Source organism: Oncorhynchus mykiss, chromosome 2, assembly GCF_057628025.1.
Source record: "Oncorhynchus mykiss isolate SJ-2025 chromosome 2, ASM5762802v1, whole genome shotgun sequence".
Lineage (NCBI taxonomy): Eukaryota > Metazoa > Chordata > Actinopteri > Salmoniformes > Salmonidae > Oncorhynchus > Oncorhynchus mykiss.
In genome coordinates, this window is record NC_143023.1 from 14,057,980 (window position 1) to 14,079,312 (window position 21,333).

The window sequence follows — 21,333 nt, forward strand, 5'->3', positions numbered from 1 at the left end:
GACCAAAGCAAACACACATGCACATATTACATTCCTCTCTCAGACCAAAGCAAACACACATGCACATATTACATTCCTCTCTCAGACCAAAGCAAACACACATGCACATATTACATTCCTCTCTCAGACCAAAGCAAACACACATGCACATATTACATTCCTCTCTCAGACCAAAGCACACACACATACACATAATATTACATTCCTCTCTCAGACCAAAGCACACCATTTTACTCAAAAGCAGTAGGTCCAGATAGCCTTTATTCAGACAGACATTTTCCCCACTCCTCTCTCCATTACTGTGTTGCACACACCAAGGTTATAATAGTAAACGAAAACTGAAATGAAAATGAATTAAAAACAAAAATTGGAAAAACAATTGAGTAAACTGAAACTACAACTGAAACTGAAACCAAAACTACAACTGAATAATATAAAAACTAAATATGTTTTTTATCCTACTGAAACAGAATAAAAACTAAATATGTTTTTTATTGTACTGAAACAGAATAAAAACTAGTAAATCAAGTCTAAAACCGAATGGAAACTAAACTGAATTAATTTTTTTAATTGAAAAACTAATAGAAATAAAATTGAATAGAAAATCACAAAACTATAATAACCTTGGTACACACTCAGACATTCACCAGGCACTCATTTACACTGGGCTTGTCAAACAGTTAACACTAAGGGTTAAATTGAGGGATGTTTAGGTGTTGGAACTGTCTCCAACATCAGTTGTTTTTCCATGGTCATTTCTACTCTTTACTGTAGGCAGTCTTTCTCCCATTCTAAAGTGGTGGAACCGTCCTAATTTAACCCTCGGCTAGCTAGCATCTTCACTAATATCAGGCCTCATCAAAAAACATCATGGAGTATCAGTATAAAGACAGTATCAACCACAAACAACAGTCAGGGGCAAACGGTGAACTAAAGTCTCTGAGCAACAGACTACACAATTCCAGCAAGCAGCTTGAAATGGAGTGTTTGAACCGTCACACACAGTGCACAGCCAGTCAAGACACACTAGCTGAGAAGGGACAGTCTAAATTCTAAATACAGACAAAATTCACTGACAAGGGAAATAAGTTATTGAGCTCAATGAGCGCATGATTATGACGAAACCAGGTAGTATTTATAACGTGCATACAACCAATCAAAGTAGATCTGTTCTTCAGAAATATAACAATTAAACAAACACATGCTATCTCATATGTTTCTAGAGAATGGCGTCCGTTTCTCCCAGCAAGGCTTTCTTCTGGTTGTCCTTCTTTATACGATGGAAAGCGATGATCAGGACCAGGGCTAGGGAGGAAGTGACATCACCCGTCAATAACAGTCAAAACATATTATCGCAAACCCAGAACTAAAATCCTGCATAATTGCGTTAGATACTCGATTAGTCTGTCCATGAGAGATTAGTCAAAAAGAACCAGAAAAACTATCAACAACAATACGTTTTATGCTACCGTTAGGTCTTAGTTCCTGGATTGTACCACTCCGCCCTCTTCCCTTAAAGTGCAGTGCATAGCAACAACACCAGTGAACAACAGCGCCTGTTACTCACCGATGAATCCGACAGTTCCAGCCAGGATTCCGATGGTGGTGGGCATTCCTAACACCCCTGCATGAACGCCCGGCTCGGTGAAACAGTATCCCAGCTCTGTGCAGTTACACACTCGCACTGTAGGGAGAACACACACATCAGACACCCACTCACAGCTACATGGTCTTGTGTGTGATGGGTGCTATCACACACAGCTGGCTGTAACCACTCACCCTCAAACTTCTGTGTGATGCCCATGCCAGCGTTGTCTTTGATGTTGATGGGGATTAGGAAGGTTTTGTCCTCGGTGGGAGATTTCTTCAGGGTCAGTTTAGCAGACGTACCTACAGGAAACCAAGGGAAGAGACACAATCCCACATCAGCACGGGAGCACATTAATCGACAGGATCTCTAGGAGATGTAGTCTTGTCTAACAAATGTGTACCGTCCACAGCGCTTAGGTCCCAGTTGGGGGACTTCTTGCCCTGGGCCAGGCTGAATGTGAAAGGTGCTCCGAAGGGGTCTGCGTCCGCGTCCAGGGCCGTCAGGACTATAGGCTGGGGCTTCTTCACACAGATGAAGGCCTGGTTCTCTGTCAGCTTGGGGACATTGTCATTCACATCCAGCAGCCTCACAGACACCTCGCGCTCTGAGGACAGCTCTGGATTGGCTGGGGGTGGAGAGATATTATTCATTATGGATATTCTCTAACCTGGACTCAAACTGGCAGTGTGTGGGTCAAAAAAGTATCCGAAATATACATATGTGTGTTCGTCACCTTTCTCGAAGGCGACAACAGTAAAGTGGAAGGCCTCCACCGTCTCTCTGTCCAGCACAGCTTTATTCTTTATCTTTATCTCTCCAGTAGCAGGATCAATCTCCAGCCAACCCTTAGTGTCTCCCTCCATCTTGAACCTACAATACACACACAGTTAGAGCACAAAATATACACTATCAGAGCCATAACACACATACAACATCAGTCCCTCTCATAATGTGATTACAGTATCTCTTTTCCCTCTGGGTCCTTGGCGTCTATTTTGAGCAGCGTAGCTCCCTCCTTGGTGTCCTCTGGCACCGTGACATCCAGAATGTCCATGTCAAACACTGGAGCCTCATCAACGTCACTGATCGCCACCGAGACCACGGCGGACGACTCAGCGCCGTACTCGAGACCGCTCACCAGCGGCTCTGGGTTACGAGCATCAATCTGTAGCTTATAGGAGGAAGCAGTCTCATAGTTCAGAGGCTGGAGAAAGAGGCGGGAAGGAGGGAGAGAGGGGAAGGAGGGAGAGAGAAGGGGGACGAAGGGAGATCGAGGGGGGATGAAGGGAGAGAGAGGGGGAGGAAAGGAGGGGGGAGGAAGGGAGAGAGAGGGGGAGGAAGGGAGGGGGGAGAGGAAGGGACGGGGAGGAAGGGAGGGTGGAGGAAGGGAAAGAGAGGGGGAGGGGAAGGGGGAGGGAGGCAGATGGGGAGGAAGGGAGAGAGAGGTCTGTGAGCATTCTGGAGCAAAATGGAAGCGTTTTTGTGGGTTTGTTTCAGCCTGCTGGTGGACGTTTCCTTTAATAATCAATACAACCATAGATCTAGGATCAGCTTATCATCTTTATCATCACCTATCAAAATCTGACCTTTCGTAGGTGTCTTTCAGTATGAAGTTACCTTAGCAACAACAAGCCTGCCCTCCCCATTGTCGTCTGTCTCCATGGCGAAAACTCCATCTTCGTTGCCAGCGGTTATGTGGAACTCGATGCGGGAGCTTCCTGTTCCAGGGTCGTCAGCGTCTGTGGCTTTCACTGTCAGGAGGGTGTGGCCTAGAGCTGTGTCTTCAGACAGGTTGTGACTACCATACTACAGAGAGACAGAGAGAGAGACAGCGAGAGACAGAGAGAGACAGAGGGAGAGAGAGAGAAACAGAGAGACAGAGAGAGACAGAGAGGGAGCGAGAGAGAGAGAGAGAGAGAGAGAGAGAGAGAGAGAGAAACAGAGAGACAGAGAGAGACAGAGAGAGAGACAGAGAGAGACATGGAGAGAGAGAGACAGAGAGATACAGAGAGACAGAGAGAGACAGAGATAGAGAGAGACGGAGAGAGAGACAGACAGACAGAAAGAGACAGAGAGAGAGACAGAGGGACAGAGAGGGAGGGAGAGGGAGAGGGAGGGAGAGAGAGACAGAGAGAGGGAGTGATAAAGTGAGCGAGAAAGAGAGACAGAGAGAGAGAGAGAGAGAGAGAGTATTAAAGGTCACAGGTCAACAACCCATACCAACTAAAGCATCTATGAAACTCAGGTGTGTGTCTCAGGTATGTCTCACGTCATTCATCTCGAAGATGGGCAGCTCATTGTTGATGTCGATAACCTTGATGAGGACCTTACATTCTGTGCTGAAACCTGACGAAGACACACAACAGTATGTGAGGGCCCATTGAAGCAAACACGTGTCTGTGCTGTTCAAACTTTTAGACAAAAGTCAAGTGTGTGTGTGTGCATGTACCTGGGTCGTTTACTCTGACAGTGAGGTGGTACTCTGTTGCATCTCTGCGTTGGAGCATCTGCTTGGCCTGGATGCGGCCGCTGATGCCATCGATGGTAAAGACGGAGGAAGGGGTTTGGGTCACCAACGAATAGGAGAGCAGTGCGTTGGGTGTGTTGTCATCATCAGCATCATGCACCATCAGATGTCCGACTGGGCTGCCTGGAACCCAGAGGAACCAATCATACAAGTTATATGAGTTACTATTAGAATGCTTCAGCTCTGAACACACATACCTTTAATATAACAACACAGTCCTAACACCAGTCTCAACACAGTCCTAACACCAGTCACAACACAGTCCTAACACCAGCCTCAACACAGTCCTAACACCAGTCACAACACAGTCCTAACACCAGCCTCAACACAGTCCTAACACCAGTCTCAACACAGTCCTAACACCAGCCTCAACACAGTCCTAACACCAGCCTCAACACAGTCCTAACATCAGTCTCAACACAGTCGTAACACCAGCCTCAACACAGTCCTAACATCAATCTCAACACAGTCCTAACATCAGTCTCAACACAGTCCTAACATCAGTCACAACACAGTCCTAACACCAGTCTCAACACAGTCCTAACACCAGTCACAACACAGTCCTAACACCAGCCTCAACACAGTCCTAACACCAGTCTCAACACAGTCCTAACACCAGCCTCAACACAGTCCTAACACCAGCCTCAACACAGTCCTAACATCAGTCTCAACACAGTCGTAACACCAGCCTCAACACAGTCCTAACATCAGTCTCAACACAGTCCTAACATCAGTCTCAACACAGTCCTAACATCAGTCACAACACAGTCCTAACACCAGCCACAACACAGTCCTAACACCAGCCTCAACACAGTCCTAACACCAGCCTCAACACAGTCCTAACATCAGTCACAACACAGTCCTAAAATCAGTCACAACACAGTCCTAACATCAGTCACAACACAGTCCTAACATCAGTCACAACACAGTCCTAACATCAGTCACAACACAGTCCTAACATCAGTCACAACACAGTCCTAACATCAGTCACAACACAGTCCTAACATCAAAGTCACAAGATACGAGACTTTTCACACATTTATGGAATGCACATCAGGGTCAATGAAATGTAAAAGTAAGTATGTGGACACCTGCTCGTCAAACATCTCATTCCAAAATCATGGGCATTAATATTGAGTTGGTCCCCCATTTGCTGCTATGGCTTAAATAGCCGAATCCACTAATTTAAAGGGGTGTCCATATACTTCTGGCTGTGTAGTGAATCACACATCTCCAACCTATCACACACACATCCAGTAGTTAGTTACCTGTGGGTTCATTCTCCTGCACTTCAAACACACTGAGTTCCTCCTCACAGATTGGAGCGTTATCATTCACATCGTCCACCACCACCTGCACTTCCAGGGGAGGGTCTACCTGGTTACCATAGCTATCCTCAGCAAACACCACCAGGATGTACTGGAACACACACACACACACACATTTATTTTTTAGTTTTTAGTTCACATTTATTTTTATGTGAACTATCCAGTGATGGACAGTACTCCATTAAATAATGCTGCTTGGGACCAGAGTGTTAGATAGTGATTGTGATGAGGAGGACTAGCTGGTTACCATGGCCTTGTCCTCTCTGTCCAGCTCCTCAGTCAGCAGAATGTCTCCTTCCTCCGTGACATTGAAGGGGAACGTCAGCTCCCGTTCTTTCTGTACCAGCCTGTAGAAGGCACTGGGATCATTAGACTGGACCTGCAGGGAGACATCAGACAGACAGTCAGTCAGTCAGTCAGTCAGTCAGTCAGTCAGTCAGACAGGCAGGCAGGCATCTATATATATATATATATATATATATATATACATACAGTGGGGCAAAAAAGTATTTAGTCAGCCACCAATTGTGCAAGTTCTCCCACTTAAAAAGATGAGAAAGGCCTTTAATTTTCATCATAGGTACACTTCAACTATGACAGACAAAATGAGAAAAAAAATCCAGAAAATCACATTGTAGGATTTTTTATGAATTTATTTGCAAATTATGGTGGAAAATAAGTATTTGGTCAATAACAAATGTTTATCTCAATACTTTGTTATATACCCTTTGTTGGCAATGACAGAGGTCAAACGTTTTATGTAAGTCTTCACAAGGTTTTCACACACTGTTGCTGGTATTTTGGCCCATTCCTCCATGCAGATCTCCTCTAGAGCAGTGATGTTTTGGGGCTGTTGCTGGGCAACATGGACTTTCAACTCCCTCCAAAGATATTCTATGGGGTTGAGATCTGGAGACTGGCTAGGCCACTCCAGGACCTTGAAATGCTTCTTACGAAGCCACTCCTTCGTTGCCCGGGCGGTGTGTTTGGGATCATTGTCATGCTGAAAGACCCAGCCACGTTTCATCTTCAATGCCCTTGCTGATGGAAGGAGGTTTTCACTCAAAATCTCACGATACATGGCCCCATTCATTCTTTCTTTTACACGGATCAGTCGTCCTGGTCCCTTTGCAGAAAAACAGCCCCAAAGCATGATGTTTCCACCCCCATGCTTCACAGTAGGTATGGTGTTCTTTGGATGCAACTCAGCATTCTTTGTCCTCCAAACACAACGAGTTGAGTTTTTACCAAAAAGTTATATTTTGGTTTCATCTGACCATATGACATTCTCCAAATCTTCTTCAGGATCATCCAAATGCTCTCTAGCAAACTTCAGATGGGCCTGGACATGTACTGGCTGAAGCAAGGGGACACGTCTGGCACTGCAGGATTTGAGTCCCTGGCGGCGTAGTGTGTTACTGGTGGTAGGCTTTGTTACTTTGGTCCCAGCTCTCTGCAGGTCATTCACTAGGTCCCCCCATGTGGTTCTGGGATTTTTGCTCACCATTCTTGTGATCATTTTGACCCCACGGGGTGAGAGCTTGCGTGGAGCCCCAGATCGAGGGAGATTATCAGTGGTCTTGTATGTCTTCCATTTCCTAATAATTGCTCCCACAGTTGATTTCTTCAAACCAAGCTGCTTACCTATTGCAGATTCAGTCTTCCCAGCCTGGTACAGGTCTACAATTTTGTTTCTGGTGTCCTTTGACAGCTCTTTGGTCTTGGCCATAGTGGAGTTTGGAGTGTGACTGTTTGAGGTTGTGGACAGGTGTCTTTTATACTGATAACAAGTTCAAACAGGTGCCATTAATACAGGTAACGAGTGGAGGACAGAGGAGCCTCTTAAAGAAGAAGTTACAGGTCTGTGAGAGCCAGAAATCTTGCTTGTTTGTAGATGATCAAATACTTATTTTCCACCATAATTTGCAAATAAATTCATTAAAAATCCTACAATGTGATTTTCTGGATTTTTTTTCCTCATTTTGTCTGTCATAGTTGAAGTGTACCTCTGATGAAAATTACAGGCCTCTCTCATCTTTTTAAGTGGGAGAACTTGCACAATTGGTGGCTGACTAAATACTTTTTTTTAATGTACTGTATCTTAACTGCTTTATATGTAACATTTTCCTTTTATCATGCAGTGATGTCAATAGGAGATCAAATTTAAGGTATGCATGCTGATTATGTGTTTTCTAGAGAGTCTCTTTAGGTTCTTACTGTTTTCTAAACAGTCTCTTTATGTCCTTAGTGTTTTCTAAACAGTCTCTTTAGGTTCTTAGTGTTTTCTAAACAGTCTCTTTATGTCCTTAGTGTTTTCTAAACAGTCTCTTTAGGTTCTTAGTGTTTTCTAAACAGTCTCTTTAGGTTCTTAGTGTTTTCTAAACAGTCTCTTTAGGTTCTTAGTGTTTTCTAAACAGTCTCTTTATGTCCTTAGTGTTTTCTAAACAGTCTCTTTAGGTTCTTACTGTTTTCTAAACAGTCTCTTTAGGTTCTTAGTGTTTTCTAGAGGGTCTCTTTAGGTTCTTAGTGTTTTCTATACAGTCTCTTTAGGTTCTTAGTGTTTTCTAAACAGTCTCTTTAGGTTCTTACTGTTTTCTAAACAGTCTCTTTAGGTTCTTACTGTTTTCTAAACAGTCTCTTTAGGTTCTTAGTGTTTTCTAAGCAGTCTCTTTAGGTTCTTAGTGTTTTCTAAACAGTCTCCTTTAGGTCCTTAGTGTTTTCTAAACAGTCTCCTTTAGGTCCTTAGTGTTTTCTAAACAGTCTCCTTTAGGTCCTTAGTGTTTTCTAAACAGTCTCCTTTAGGTCCTTAGTGTTTTCTAAACAGTGTCCTTAGTTAGGTACTGGGGAACCTATAGTGATTGTGTGAGTGTGATTTCCACCCCTGCCGTACCTTGCCGATGGGCATGGGGTATATCCCTTTCAACTGTTCTCTGAGGTTGATCGGTCCAGGATTGACCCACAGGTTCTCCTGCACGACAATTTTAACCCTTGCGTTACCGTTGAGAGCGTTCACCGACTCCCCGCCCATGTCCTCCACACGAACAATCAGCGTGAAGTCTGGGTCTTCCAGAGGGTTCAGCCTCCGAGACTCTACAACCACAGAGGAAGAAACAGGACCATTCACAGTCAATACACAGGCACCACCGAAGAAGACAGGCCCAAATGATTCCTTATTTCCCATATGGCACACTGTGTTTGACTGTCGCCCTGTATGTCTATGGATGAACTGGCCAAACGTAGGGCCCTGGACAAAAGTAGTGTACTAGTAGTAGTGGACTATACGGGAATATCGGAGCGTGGCCTCGGGGCTCTCTGTGTGATGACACAGGGGTCAGAGGTGAGAGGTCAGGCTGCTCTGGCCAGTGGCCACAGCTGAACTCAACAACATTATGTAGAGAAGGTTCTGTTCAGCAGCCTCTCAATCACACCATTACCCTCTTAATCAGCCTTAATCACTTGAATTAATCTATCTATCTCTCACTCTCTATGTCTCTGTCTCTATCCCTCACTCTCTCTATCCCTATCTCTCTCTTTATCCCCCCCTCTCTCTTTATCCCCCTCTCTCTCACTCTCTCTCTCTTTCTCTGCCTGACATGTTTCCAAGTGTCTGCATGTGCTCTGCTCTATTTGCATCCTCTCTGAAATGCCCTCCTCTTTTTCTCTTTATCCTCCCCCTTGTGGTCTGCTATGGGCTCAATCATCTATCTATTTGGACCATCTTGGTCAGGTTTACCTGACAATAGTGATTTTATTGTTTCATCTTAAACTACAAGTAAATATAGTGAAGTACACACAGACCTGCTCTCTGCACACAGCTGTAGAAGGGGTTGAGTTCATAAGGGATGTCCCCTGTGGGGGTGCAGTAGTCATCAAACCTCTTCTTCAGAGAATCACTGAAGTCCCCTCCTCTGGAATGAATAACACTTTCTCTGGCCTTCAGCAGACGCTCTCCTGCAGGAACACACACACACACACACACACACACACACACACACACACACACACACACACACACACACACACACACACACACACACACACACACACACACACACACACACACACACACACACACACACACACACACACACACACACACACACACACACACACACAGCTGTAATCAGTAATATAATCACGTGGTCAATCTGACACCAAGCATGTGTTAATCTGATGTGTTAATCTGGAGCACGAGAGTTGAGTTGTGGTAATCCGGGTTGGTGTGAGATTAAAGGATGCAGAACTCACAGATTAGCACTCATACAGGATGAGATTAGAGACCACAACATCTGGGATGATCTATGTGTGTGCACTTTGAGGATCTCCGGGAGTGTGTGTGTGTGTGTTACCCTCGGCAGTAGTAGAAATCTCTCCTGTGTTGCTGTTGATCTGGAAGAACAGGGTGTTGTCTCTGTTGGGGATCTGAGAGACCAGGGTGTAACTTAGATGGGCGTTGGGAGACTCTGGGTCATCCAGGTCAGTAGCAAACACACACGCAAATGGAACACCTGCAACACACACACACATAATGAACACACACACAGACAGATAAACAGACGGATAGACAGACAGTCAGACAGACAGAGTGACAGACAGAGTGACAGGCAGAGTGACAGACAGAGTGACAGGCAGAGTGACAGGCAGAGTGACAGACAGACAGAGTGACAGACAGAGTGACAGGCTGACAGACCTGCGGGGGTACGTTCCTTGACGATGCCGATGTAGTCAGTCTGGTTGAAGGACGGGGCGTGGTTGTTGACATCCAACACGTTGATGGTGATGATGACTGGACCTTCTACTGGTTCTGAACCCACTAAGGCCTCCAGCTACAACAACAACAACAACAACAACATGAAGCTGGGATGTGTGTGTGGGTCTATACTAAATGTCATTGTGTATGTGTGTGCATGCAGGTACTTGTCAGATCTGTGAATCGACAGTGTGTGTATGTCTGTGTGTGTGTCCTACCAGCTCTCACAGTCTCACATCAGAATTAGACGTTCATCCATGTTTCTCAAACGTCACATTTTGAAGTTGTTTTGAAGTTGGATGTGTTTAAGGTTAAGTATTAAGTCAGAATTGTTAAGGTTATGGCCTCCTGGGTGGCGCAGTGGTTAAGGGTGCTGTACTGCAGTGCCAGCTGTGCCACCAGAGACTCTGGGTTCACTCAAATACTAACTTGTATCACGTGTATGTTAACTACTACATTGTGTGGTCTGTGTATGTTAACTACTATAGTGTGTGGTCTGTGTATGTTAACTACTATAGTGTGTGGTCTGTGTATGTTAACTACTATAGTGTGTGGTCTGTGTATGTTAACTACTATAGTGTGTGGTCTGTGTATGTTAACTACTATAGTGTGTGTGTGTGTTAACTTCTACAGTGTGTGTCTGTGTGTGTGTAACTTCTACAGTGTGTGTGTGTGTGTTAACTTCTACATTGTGTGGTCTGTGTATGTTAACTACTACATTGTGTGGTCTGTGTATGTTAACTACTACATTGTGTGGTCTGTGTATGTTAACTACTACATTGTGTGGTCTGTGTATGTTAACTTCTACATTGTGTGGTCTGTGTATGTGAATTACTACATTGTATGTTCTGTGTATGTTAACTACTATAGTGTGTGTCTGTGTGTGTGTAACTTCTACAGTGTGTGTGTGTGTGTAACTTCTACAGTGTGTGTGTGTGTGTTAACTACTATAGTGTGTGTCTGTGTCTGTTAACTTCTACAGTGTGTGTCTGTGTGTGTTAACTTCTACAGTGTGTGTGTGTGTGTGTGTGTGTGTGTGTGTGTGTTAACTTCTACAGTGTGTGTGTGTGTGTGTGTTAACTTCTACAGTGTGTCTGTGTGTTAACTTCTACAGTGTGTGTGTAACTTCTACAGTGTGTGTGTGTGTGTTAACTTTTACAGTGTGTGTGTGTGTTAACTTCTACAGTGTGTGTGTGTGTGTTAACTTCTACAGTGTGTGTGTGTGTGTGTTAACTTCTACAGTGTGTGTGTGTGTGTGTTAACTTCTACAGTGTGTGTGTGTGTTAACTTCTACAGTGTGTGTGTGTGTGTTAACTTCTACAGTGTGTGTGTGTGTGTGTGTAACTTCTACAGTGTGTGTGTGTGTGTTAACTTCTACAGTGTGTGTCTGTGTCTGTTAACTTCTACAGTGTGTGTCTGTGTGTTAACTTCTACAGTGTGTGTGTGTGTGTGTGTGTGTGTGTGTGTGTGTGTGTGTGTGTTAACTTCTACAGTGTGTGTGTGTGTGTTAACTTCTACAGTGTGTGTGTGTGTTAACTTCTACAGTGTGTGTGTGTGTGTGTTAACTTCTACATTGTGTGTGTGTGTTAACTTCTACAGTGTGTGTGTGTGTGTGTTAACTTCTACAGTGTGTGTGTGTGTTAACTTCTACATTGTGTGTGTGTGTTAACTTTTACAGTGTGTGTGTGTGTTAACTTCTACAGTGTGTGTGTGTGTGTTAACTTCTACAGTGTGTGTGTGTGTGTGTTAACTTCTACAGTGTGTGTGTGTGTGTGTGTGTTAACTTCTACAGTGTGTGTGTGTGTGTTAACTTCTACAGTGTGTGTGTGTGTGTGTTAACTTCTACAGTGTGTGTGTGTGTGTAACTTCTACAGTGTGTGTGTGTGTGTTAACTTCTACAGTGTGTGTCTGTGTCTGTTAACTTCTACAGTGTGTGTCTGTGTGTTAACTTCTACAGTGTGTGTGTGTGTGTGTGTGTTAACTTCTACAGTGTGTGTGTGTGTTAACTTCTACAGTGTGTGTGTGTGTTAACTTCTACAGTGTGTGTGTGTGTGTTAACTTCTACAGTGTGTGTGTGTGTTAACTTCTACAGCGCGTGTTAACTTCTACAGTGTGTGTGTGTGTGTGTGTTAACTTCTACAGCGCATGTTAACTTCTACAGTGTGTGTTTGTGTGTTATCTTCTACAGTGTGTGTGTATTAACTTCTACAGTGTGTGTGTGTGTTTGTATGTGTGTCAGTGTGTGTTTGTGTGTGTGTGTGTGTGTGTGTCACCTCCAGAGTATGTGTCTGTGTGTGGGCCCAGTCCAGGGTCTGTTCCAGGTAGAGCCAGCCGTCCTCTGAGATGCTGATCTTTCCTTCAGTCTCTCCTGTCAATCTGAACCCATCAACCTCGAGGTGGGATGCTTGGAACTGCAGACGGAGGGAGAATGTATTAATACAAAGACCAGAAATTAAGGGAACAGGTGTGTGTGTGTGTGTGTGTGTGTGTGTGTGTGTGTGTTTGTGTTACCTGGTAGAGGGCGTAGGGTACAGGTGTCCCCTCTGGCACGTCTAGAACCTTGTTCTCCAGTGGTCCCTTCTCCAGGCCTTTCCCAGCAGCCTATCACAACACGTGATGAATATACAGTAGACCAGTGTTCCTGGACTCCAGTCGTTGAAAAGCTCCAGAGCTGCACATTTTTGCACCAGCCCAGTACTTGCACTCCTGATTCAATCACTCAACTATGAATGAACACCTTGATTAGTTGAATCCGGTGTGCCAGGCTGTAATGAAAATGTAAAACCCTTGGTGTTCTCAAGGATAAAACACTACAGCATGGGCTAGACGTTCTCTCTCTCCTTGCAGAAGGACAGTTACTCATTGACCGACTCTACAGATTTCCACTGAAGGAGACTGTCTGGCCTGCGTGAGCCTGTGCGTCCTTCATTCAATCTTTCAGTAACGCTAATAAGTCACAGAGGGCGGCACAACGCCCTGTGGCTCGTTTCCAAGCCAACCAGAGCCAAAGCTCACCTTGCAGAAACAAACCGGAACAGAACCCAGAGAAGTCTCACTCCTCAAACAGTGACAGTCAAATATCAACGTAAGAGTTCATGTATGTAGAGTAATACAGTATAACTTAAAATATTTGAGGTTGGAGTGAACTCACGGTGGCGATGAGGAGGCTGAGCAGCAGCAGGTGCATTGTGGGATGTGCCATGATGAGCTTCAGGGATGAGACTCTGAGAGGAGAGGAGGAAGATGAGAGGGAGAGGATGGGGTAGAGGAGGATTAGAATACACAGAGGTAGACTGTAATAAGCCCTTTGTCAATGAGAGGTTGTGTAGGTCAGTGCTTCTCAAACTCGTCCCTGGGCCCCCCCCCCCCTCACCAGTGGTGAGAAGTGGTTAGTTTTTCAGCACATTCCCTGGTAGTAGTGTCTGTTACTAATTCACCTGAAGGACTAGAGTCAAGGGCAAACAGGCTCTATCTTAGTATCACTAACAGGGATCCACTAAGGGAGTGTATTGTAGTCTAACTGTCCCCTGCCAGTTCCACACTATCTCTCTCTCTTAGTATCAGTAACAGGGATCCACTAAGGGAGTGTATTGTAGTCTAACTGTCCCCTGCCAGTTCCACACTATCTCTCTCTCTTAGTATCAGTAACAGGGATCCACTAAGGGAGTGTACTGTAGTCCAACTGTCCCCTGCCAGTTCCACACTATCTCTCTCTCTTAGTATCAGTAACAGGGATCCACTAAGGGAGTGTATTGTAGTCCAACTGTCCCCTGCCGGGACCACACTATCTCTCTCTCTTAGTATCAGTAACAGGGATCCACTAAGGGAGTGTACTGTAGTCCAACTGTCCCCTGCCAGTTCCACACCATCTCTCTCTCTTAGTATCACTAACAGGGATCCACTAAGGGAGTGTACTGTAGTCCAACTGTCCCCTGCCAGTGCCACACTATCTCTCTCTCACTCAAGACAGACTTTGAGCTGATGGGGAAGTCAATGGCCTTCATGTGCAGGACTCCTCCCACTCAACCAGAAAGCCCCGCCTCCTGGTTAGAAACAGAAAATCTGAGCCAGCGGCAGCCATGACTGACCATACATGGGAGTTTTAAGCTCTAGGAGCAGTGAGGGGACAGGTAGCTAGGCTATCTAGAGGAAGTATTCCCTTTTGAAGATGACTGGGTGACCACCACCCCCCTCCCCCTCCAGACGTGACTAATTTGTTAGTGAAAGGTCACTCAGGTGTCGGACTCCCCCATGACCTGACAGTGACCTCAGAGCCTGATATAACAGTTTAGGGCAGGTGGACAGAGAGAGTAAAACCACCCTAAAGGTGTGTGTGTAATACTGCAGATTGATGCTGCCACCACCATGCTTGACCGTAGGGATTGTGCCAGGTTTCCTCCAGACATGACGCTTGGCATTTAGGCCAAATCTTGATTTTATCAGACCAGATAATCTTGTTTCTCATGGTCTGAGAGTCCTTTAGGTGCCTTTTGGCAAACTCCAAGTGGGATTTCGTGTGCCTTTAACTGAGGAGTGGCATCTGCTTGGCCACTCTACCATAAAGGCCTGATTGGTGGAGTGCTGCAGAGATGGTTGTCCTTCTAGAAGTTACTCCCATCTCCAAAGAGGACCTCTAGAGCTCTGCGAGAGTGACAATCGGATTCTTGGTCACCTCTCTGACCAAGGCCCTTCTCCCCCGAATGCTCAGTTTGGCCAGGTGATCAGCTCTAGGAAGAGTCTTTGTGGTTCTAAACTTCTTCCATTTAAGAATGATGGAGGCCACTGTGTTATTGGGGATCTTCAATGCTGCAGACATTTTTTGGTACCCTTCCCCAGATCTGTGCCTCGGCACAATTCTGACTCAGAGCTCTACGGTCAATTCTTTCAACCTCATGGCTTGGTTTTTGCTCTGACATGCACTGTCAACTGTGGGAACTTTTATAGACAGGTGTGTGCCTTTCCAAATCAGGTCAAATCAATTTAATTTACCACAGGTAGAAACATCTCAAAGATGATCAAATGCTTAATTTAGAGTCTCATAGCATAGGGTCTGGAATACTTATGTAAATAAGGTATTTCTGTTTAGAATTTTTTATACATGTGCAAACATTTCTAAAAACCTGTTTTTGTTTTTGTCATTGTGGGGTATTGTGTGTAGATTGATGTGGAAAAACATGTATTTAATCCATTTTAGAATAAGGCTGTAATGTAACAAAATGTTGGAAAATTCAATGAGTCTGAATACTTTCCGAAGGCACTGTCTATATACAGTTGAAGTCGGAAGTTTACATACACTTAGGTTGGAGTCATTAAAACTATTTTTTCAACCACTCCACAAATGTCTTGTTAACAAACTATAGTTTTGGTAAGTTGGTTAGGACATCCACTTTGTGCATGACACAAGTTTACAGACAGAATATTTCACTTATAATTCATTGTATCACAATTCCAGTTGGTCAGAAGTTCACACAGACTAAGTTGACTGTGCCTTTAAATAGCTTGGAACATTCCTGAAAATGATGTCATGGCTTTAGAAGCTTCTGATAGGCTAATTGACATAATTTGAGTCAATTGGAGGTGTACCTGTGGATGTATTTCAAGGCCTACCTTCAAACTCAGTGCCTCTTTGCTTGACATCATGGGAAAATGAAAAGAAATCCGCCAAGACCTCAGAAAACAAATTGCAGACCTCCACAAGTCTGGTTCATCCTTGGGAGCAATTTCCAAATGCCTGAAGGTACCACGTTCTTCTGTACAAACAATAGTACGCAAGTATAAACACCATGGGACCACACAGCCGTCATACCGCTCAGGAAGGATGCGTTCTGTCTCCTAGAGATTAACGTACTTTGGTGCGAAAAGTGCAAATCAATCCCAGAACAACAGCAAAAGACCTTGTGAAGATGCTGGAGGAAACAGGTACGAACGTATCTATATCTACATTAAAACGAATCCTATATTGACATAACCTGAAAGGCCGCTCAGCAAGGAACCGCCATAAAAAAAGCCAGACTATGGTTTGCAACTGCACATGGGGACAAAGATCGTACTTTTTGGAGAAAGGTCCTCTGGTCTGCTGAAACAGAAATAGAACTGTTTGGCCATAATGACCATCGTTATGTTTGGAGGGAAAAGGGGGAGGTTTACAAGCCGAAGAACACCATCCCAACAGTGAAGCACGGGGGTGGCAGCATCATGTTGTGAGGGTGCTTTGCTGCGGGAGGGACTGGTGCACTTCACAAAATAGATCGCATCATGAGGGAAGAAAATGATGTGGATATATTGAAGCAACATCTCAAGACATCAGTCAGGAAGTTAAAGCTTGGTCGCAAATGGGTCTCCCAAATGGACAATGACCCCAAGCATACTTCCAAAGTTGTGGCAACATGGCTTAAGGACAACAAAGTCAAGGTATTGGAGTGGCCATCACAAAACCCTGACCTCAATCCCATAGAAAATGTGTGGGCAGAACTGAAAAGCGTGTGCAAGCAAGGAGGCCTTACAAACCTGACTCAGTTACACCAGCTCTGTCAGGAGGAATGGGCCACAAATTCACCCAACTTATTGTGGGAAGCTTGTGGAAGGCTACCCAAAACGTTTGACCCAAGTTAAACAATTTAAAGGCAATGCTACCAAATACTAATTGAGTGTATGTAAACTTCTGACCCACTGGGAATGTGATGAAAGAAATAAAAGCTGAAATAAATAATTCTCTCTACTATTATTCTGACATTTCACATTTTTTAAATAAAGTGGTGATCCTAACTGACCTAAGACAGGGAATTTTTACTAGGATTAAATGTCAGGAATTGTGAAAAACTGAGTTTAAATGCATTTGGCTAAGGTGTATGTAAACTTCCGACTTGAACTGTATATATACAACAGAGTCCATGCCCATCTTTCGAAAACATCTGAAACCCCACCCCAAAAAAGGTACTTCTCTTTCTCCACTAGCACTGACTTTGCTGATAAATACTTTGTTGAGGGAAAATGTACCTGCTACCATTGTGATGTGTTGTTGTCTCACCTAGCTACAGTGTCTTAAGATGAACGCACTTATTGTAAGTCATTCTGAATAATAGAGTCTGCTAAATGACTAACACGTCTCCATGACAGGTTACATACAGGACATTCTGTTATGTACACATCTCCATTTCAGGCTACAGGACATTCTGTTATGTACACATCTCCATTTCAGGCTACAGGACATTCTGTTATGTACACGTCTTCATGACAGGCTACAGGACATTCTGTTATGTACACGTCTCCATTTCAGGCTACAGGACATTCTGTTATGTACATGTCTTCATGACAGGCTACAGGACATTCTGTTATGTACACGTCCTCATGACAGGCTACAGGACATTCTGTTATGTACAACGACAACAGAGTAGATATATTATACCTCAACAGGAAATGCATCTGTACCGTGTGTTTTACCTGTTTCTCTGTCTGTGTCAGTGTCCAGTACATGTGAGTCTATAGTGTGTCCAGTACATGTGAGTCTATAGTGTGTCCAGTACATGAGTCTATAGTGTGTCCAGTACATGTGAGTCTATAGTGTGTCCAGTACATGTGAGTCTATAGTGTGTCCAGTACATGTGAGTCTATAGTGTGTCCAGTACATGTGAGTCTATAGTGTGTCCAGTACATGTGAGTCTATAGTGTGTCCAGTACAAGTGAGTCTATAGTGTGTCCAGTACTTGTGAGTCTATGTGTATGACCAGTCTTGCAGAGGGCAGAGAGAGGTGATGGGGGACATTAAGAGTGTGAATGTGACTTTGAGGCTTGCCGCTGCAGACGACCTTTGCTTCGCTCACAGCACGATACGCTCCACACTCCATTTCATTTCCCCTACCTCAGATGGCTGCTGAGGGGAGGATGACTCATAATAATGGCTGGAATGGAGTGAATGGTATCAAACACATAGAAACCATGTGTTTGACGTGTTCGACACCATTCCATTTATTCCATGCCAGCCATTACTATGATCCTGTCCTCCCCAACTAAGGTTCCACCAGCCGCCTGTGGTGTCTACATAGAACTTCCATTACCTGTCTCACTATCTACCTACTGCTATGACCTTTTCTACGACCTTCTCCTAAAACACAAATTGTCTTCCGTTAGTCACCTGTTACATCTCACTCCCGCTGGCTCTCTGCACTCTCTGTGTCACCAGGAGTTCTGTCCCTGCTGATTGGCTGACTGACACACGCCAGAATCGCCATTACTAATCATGCTCAACACATGGGGATCAGAACACAGCAAACCGGCACTTCCAGACAAGCACCAAATGGAGGACTAAAGTAAACACACTACTCTGACATGTTGGGACATGTCTCCTTTATAAAAACAGATGAATCTCAACCTGTAGAATGCATTTTTCTAACTTTGTGTGAGGCCTGATGTAGGCCTGTCTCTAGAAGGCCGACACTGAGTGACCTTAAGTGTCTTTCTGCCCCCAAGACCAGACCAAACCAGACCAGACTGATCAAACCCAGGCCCCTGTGTCTGACCCAGAAACCAGAGCCCAGAGGCCACAGTGGCCCCAGGACAGTGGTGCTCAATAACACAGACTTCAAGATGACATATATACACACAGGCCCTGGCAAAGTCAAGTCAAGATCACAACACACAACAAAAGAAATCCCCTAATGGAAAATGCTCAATATTAAACACGCATATAGAAAACAGAAGTAACCAATATATAGATACAGGCTTCAACTCAACATTCATGACAGAAAAAGACAGAGAAAGAGAGAGAGAGAAAGAGAGATAGGGAGAGAAAGAGTGAGAGAGGAAGAGACATACCTTACTTAAGAGTTCCTGTTTAACTCCTTCGACTGTAGTGTGATCACTACTGCCCCATCCAGCCTGGTCAAACGTTAACTCAGCATTAACACGCAATACTTTATTGAACCTATTCATTGTCTAATCTCCCCGCCTCTACAACAGGCCGAGCCAATAGAGAAACAGGGGGACAGGAGAAGTGAGTGTAACTAAGGGATATAATAAATTAATATAACATTATTATAGTATAATATAACATGATCGTCACAGAATGGCAACCATGAACGGGACACAGGAACCAAAGTACTGTAGGTTGTAATGTATGTATGAATATTTAGTGCTAAGCCCCTATTAGAGTTCTTACTGTTACTACAAGCTAAAGGCTCATCTCTGTAGAACCATACAACTGGCTACTGGACTCATCACCGCACAGTCAAAACCAGCAGGCAGACTGAACAATCTGTAAGGGTGGAGGTGGGGATTACAAAGGACTGGAAAAGATTCTCACTCAAAGCGGACTTTAACCTTTGACTTTATGAACTGCTTCCTGTCTGAGAATGTCTAGTAGTAAGCTGTTTAGATGAGCTTAGCTGAGACACAGATATGACTGCTTCCTGTCTGAGAATGTCTAGTAGTAAGCTGTTTAGAGGAGCTTAGCTGAGACACAGATATGACTGCTTCCTGTCTGAGAATGTCTAGTAGTAAGCTGTTTAGAGGATCTTAGCTGAGACACAAATATGACTGCTTCCTGTCTGAGAATGTCTAGTAGTAAGCTGTTTAGAGGAGCTTAGCTGAGACACAGATATGACTGCTTCCTGTCTGAGAATGTCTAGTAGTAAGCTGTTTAGAGGATCTTAGCTGAGACACAAATATGACTGCTTCCTGTCTGAGAATGTCTAGTAGTAAGCTGTTTAGAAGAGCTTAGCTGAGACACAGATATGACTGCTTCTCACACAGACACACACCTCTGATAGGTCCCCTGTAATAATGAACTGATACAGTGTGCTGATTGGTGGAATAAGGAACTGTATCCCAAATAGTCAGACAGGCCAGGTGATCTTGTCGTATTTACAGTTGCTGACTTGGTGTTGTGCACTTAGCATCACAAGAAGATTCAAAAGACTCCATGCTGCATCACCTCCGGCCGTGATTGGGAGTCCCACAGGGCGGAGCACAATTGACCCAGCGTCATCTGGGTTTGGCCGGGGTAGGCCGTCATTGTAAATAAGAATATGTTCTTAACTGACTTGCCTAGTTAAATAAAGGTAAAATACACATTTTAAAAAAAAGTTCAAAACCACTGGTCTAAACTAAAGGTACCATGTGGTTAGTTGAGAATTACCCAAATGTATAACCACAAACCCATATCTCTGTAGTTCTCTGTCCCTCCATGAAAGATTGGTCAGTAATAGTGCTGCCATCCTGCAAACCCTTCAATGATGATGATGATGAGGACGAAGGTATTCATCTCCATGCTGACTCGTTCAGTAGGTGATCCATAATCGATAATTATCTACTTTGATCAATCAGTGTTAAAGTACTGAAACAAGATTAGGATATCAACCTAATCTACCTTGCCTCTGGGGCGGCAGGGTAGCCTAGTGGTTAGAGCGTTGGACTAGTAACCGGAAGGTTGTGAGTTCAAACCCCCGAGCTGACAAGGTACAAATCTGTCGTTCTGCCCCTGAACAGGCAGTTAACCCACTGTTCCCAGGCCGTCATTGAAAATAAGAATTTGTTCTTAACTGACTTGCCTGGTTAAATAAAGGTAAAATAAAAAAAATAAAAAAAAAAGATAAGGAACGCAAATAAACATGCATGCACACATACACATACACCAGGGAAATAGCCAGAAATTCATTTGTGGATAGGCCTGCATTTTTTTGTTTTTGCTCAATCTAATTGGGTGGACCTGGCAGGGTCTCTCCCCAGCCTCTCCCCAGTGAATGGGCCTGTGTCCACCACAGCCCACCCATGCCTATGCCCCTGACACACACACAGACAGACAAACACAATTTAATCAGACTTCTATCTAACCACTTCCTGGTTCTTGACTCCTCCTCCAAGATGTTACCTTGACAACTCACTCACTTCTCACAATCTGAGATGCCACTGTACAAGACATATCTGTGTGTCCAGTTCCCCTTCCTCAATTGAAGGAGTGTTTCTAAAGGCAGCCCTCTCTAGTCAGTCATTAATCCAGACATGGCTCTCTCATTCCCACTCTGGCTGAAGGTAGCCTAATCATCCCTCTCTCACACACGCTACTGCCCTGGCCCCAATCCCAGGCCTCTAGGGGGTCAGTGCCAATCATCCTGGTGGGAACACACACCCACCTACACACACA

At 44.3% G+C, this 21,333-nt stretch overlaps 1 protein-coding gene across 2 annotated transcripts; it reads right to left on the reverse strand.

Annotated features, from left to right (window-relative positions):
* Window positions 1-243: 243 nt before the first annotated feature.
* Window positions 244-19,041, reverse strand: LOC110534175 (cadherin-17). Of its 2 annotated transcripts, none has more exons than XM_090189541.1 (19): window positions 19,013-19,041; window positions 13,348-13,420; window positions 12,708-12,797; window positions 12,470-12,607; window positions 10,137-10,272; window positions 9,796-9,954; window positions 9,245-9,397; window positions 8,337-8,536; window positions 5,694-5,825; window positions 5,387-5,537; window positions 4,041-4,241; window positions 3,861-3,937; window positions 3,209-3,397; window positions 2,551-2,795; window positions 2,325-2,461; window positions 1,992-2,216; window positions 1,780-1,890; window positions 1,568-1,684; window positions 244-1,305 (listed from the first exon to the last, which is right to left on the reverse strand). In XM_090189541.1, exons 2-19 carry the CDS (start codon window positions 13,396-13,398, stop codon window positions 1,220-1,222), a joined length of 2,598 nt encoding a protein of 865 aa, XP_090045667.1. In that variant the 5' UTR covers window positions 13,399-13,420; window positions 19,013-19,041; the 3' UTR covers window positions 244-1,219. The 2 variants fall into 2 exon arrangements, with proteins under 2 accessions (XP_090045667.1, XP_090045662.1); XM_090189536.1 differs by having other exon boundaries at window positions 19,008-19,041.
* Between the last annotated feature and the right edge of the window lie 2,292 nt (window positions 19,042-21,333).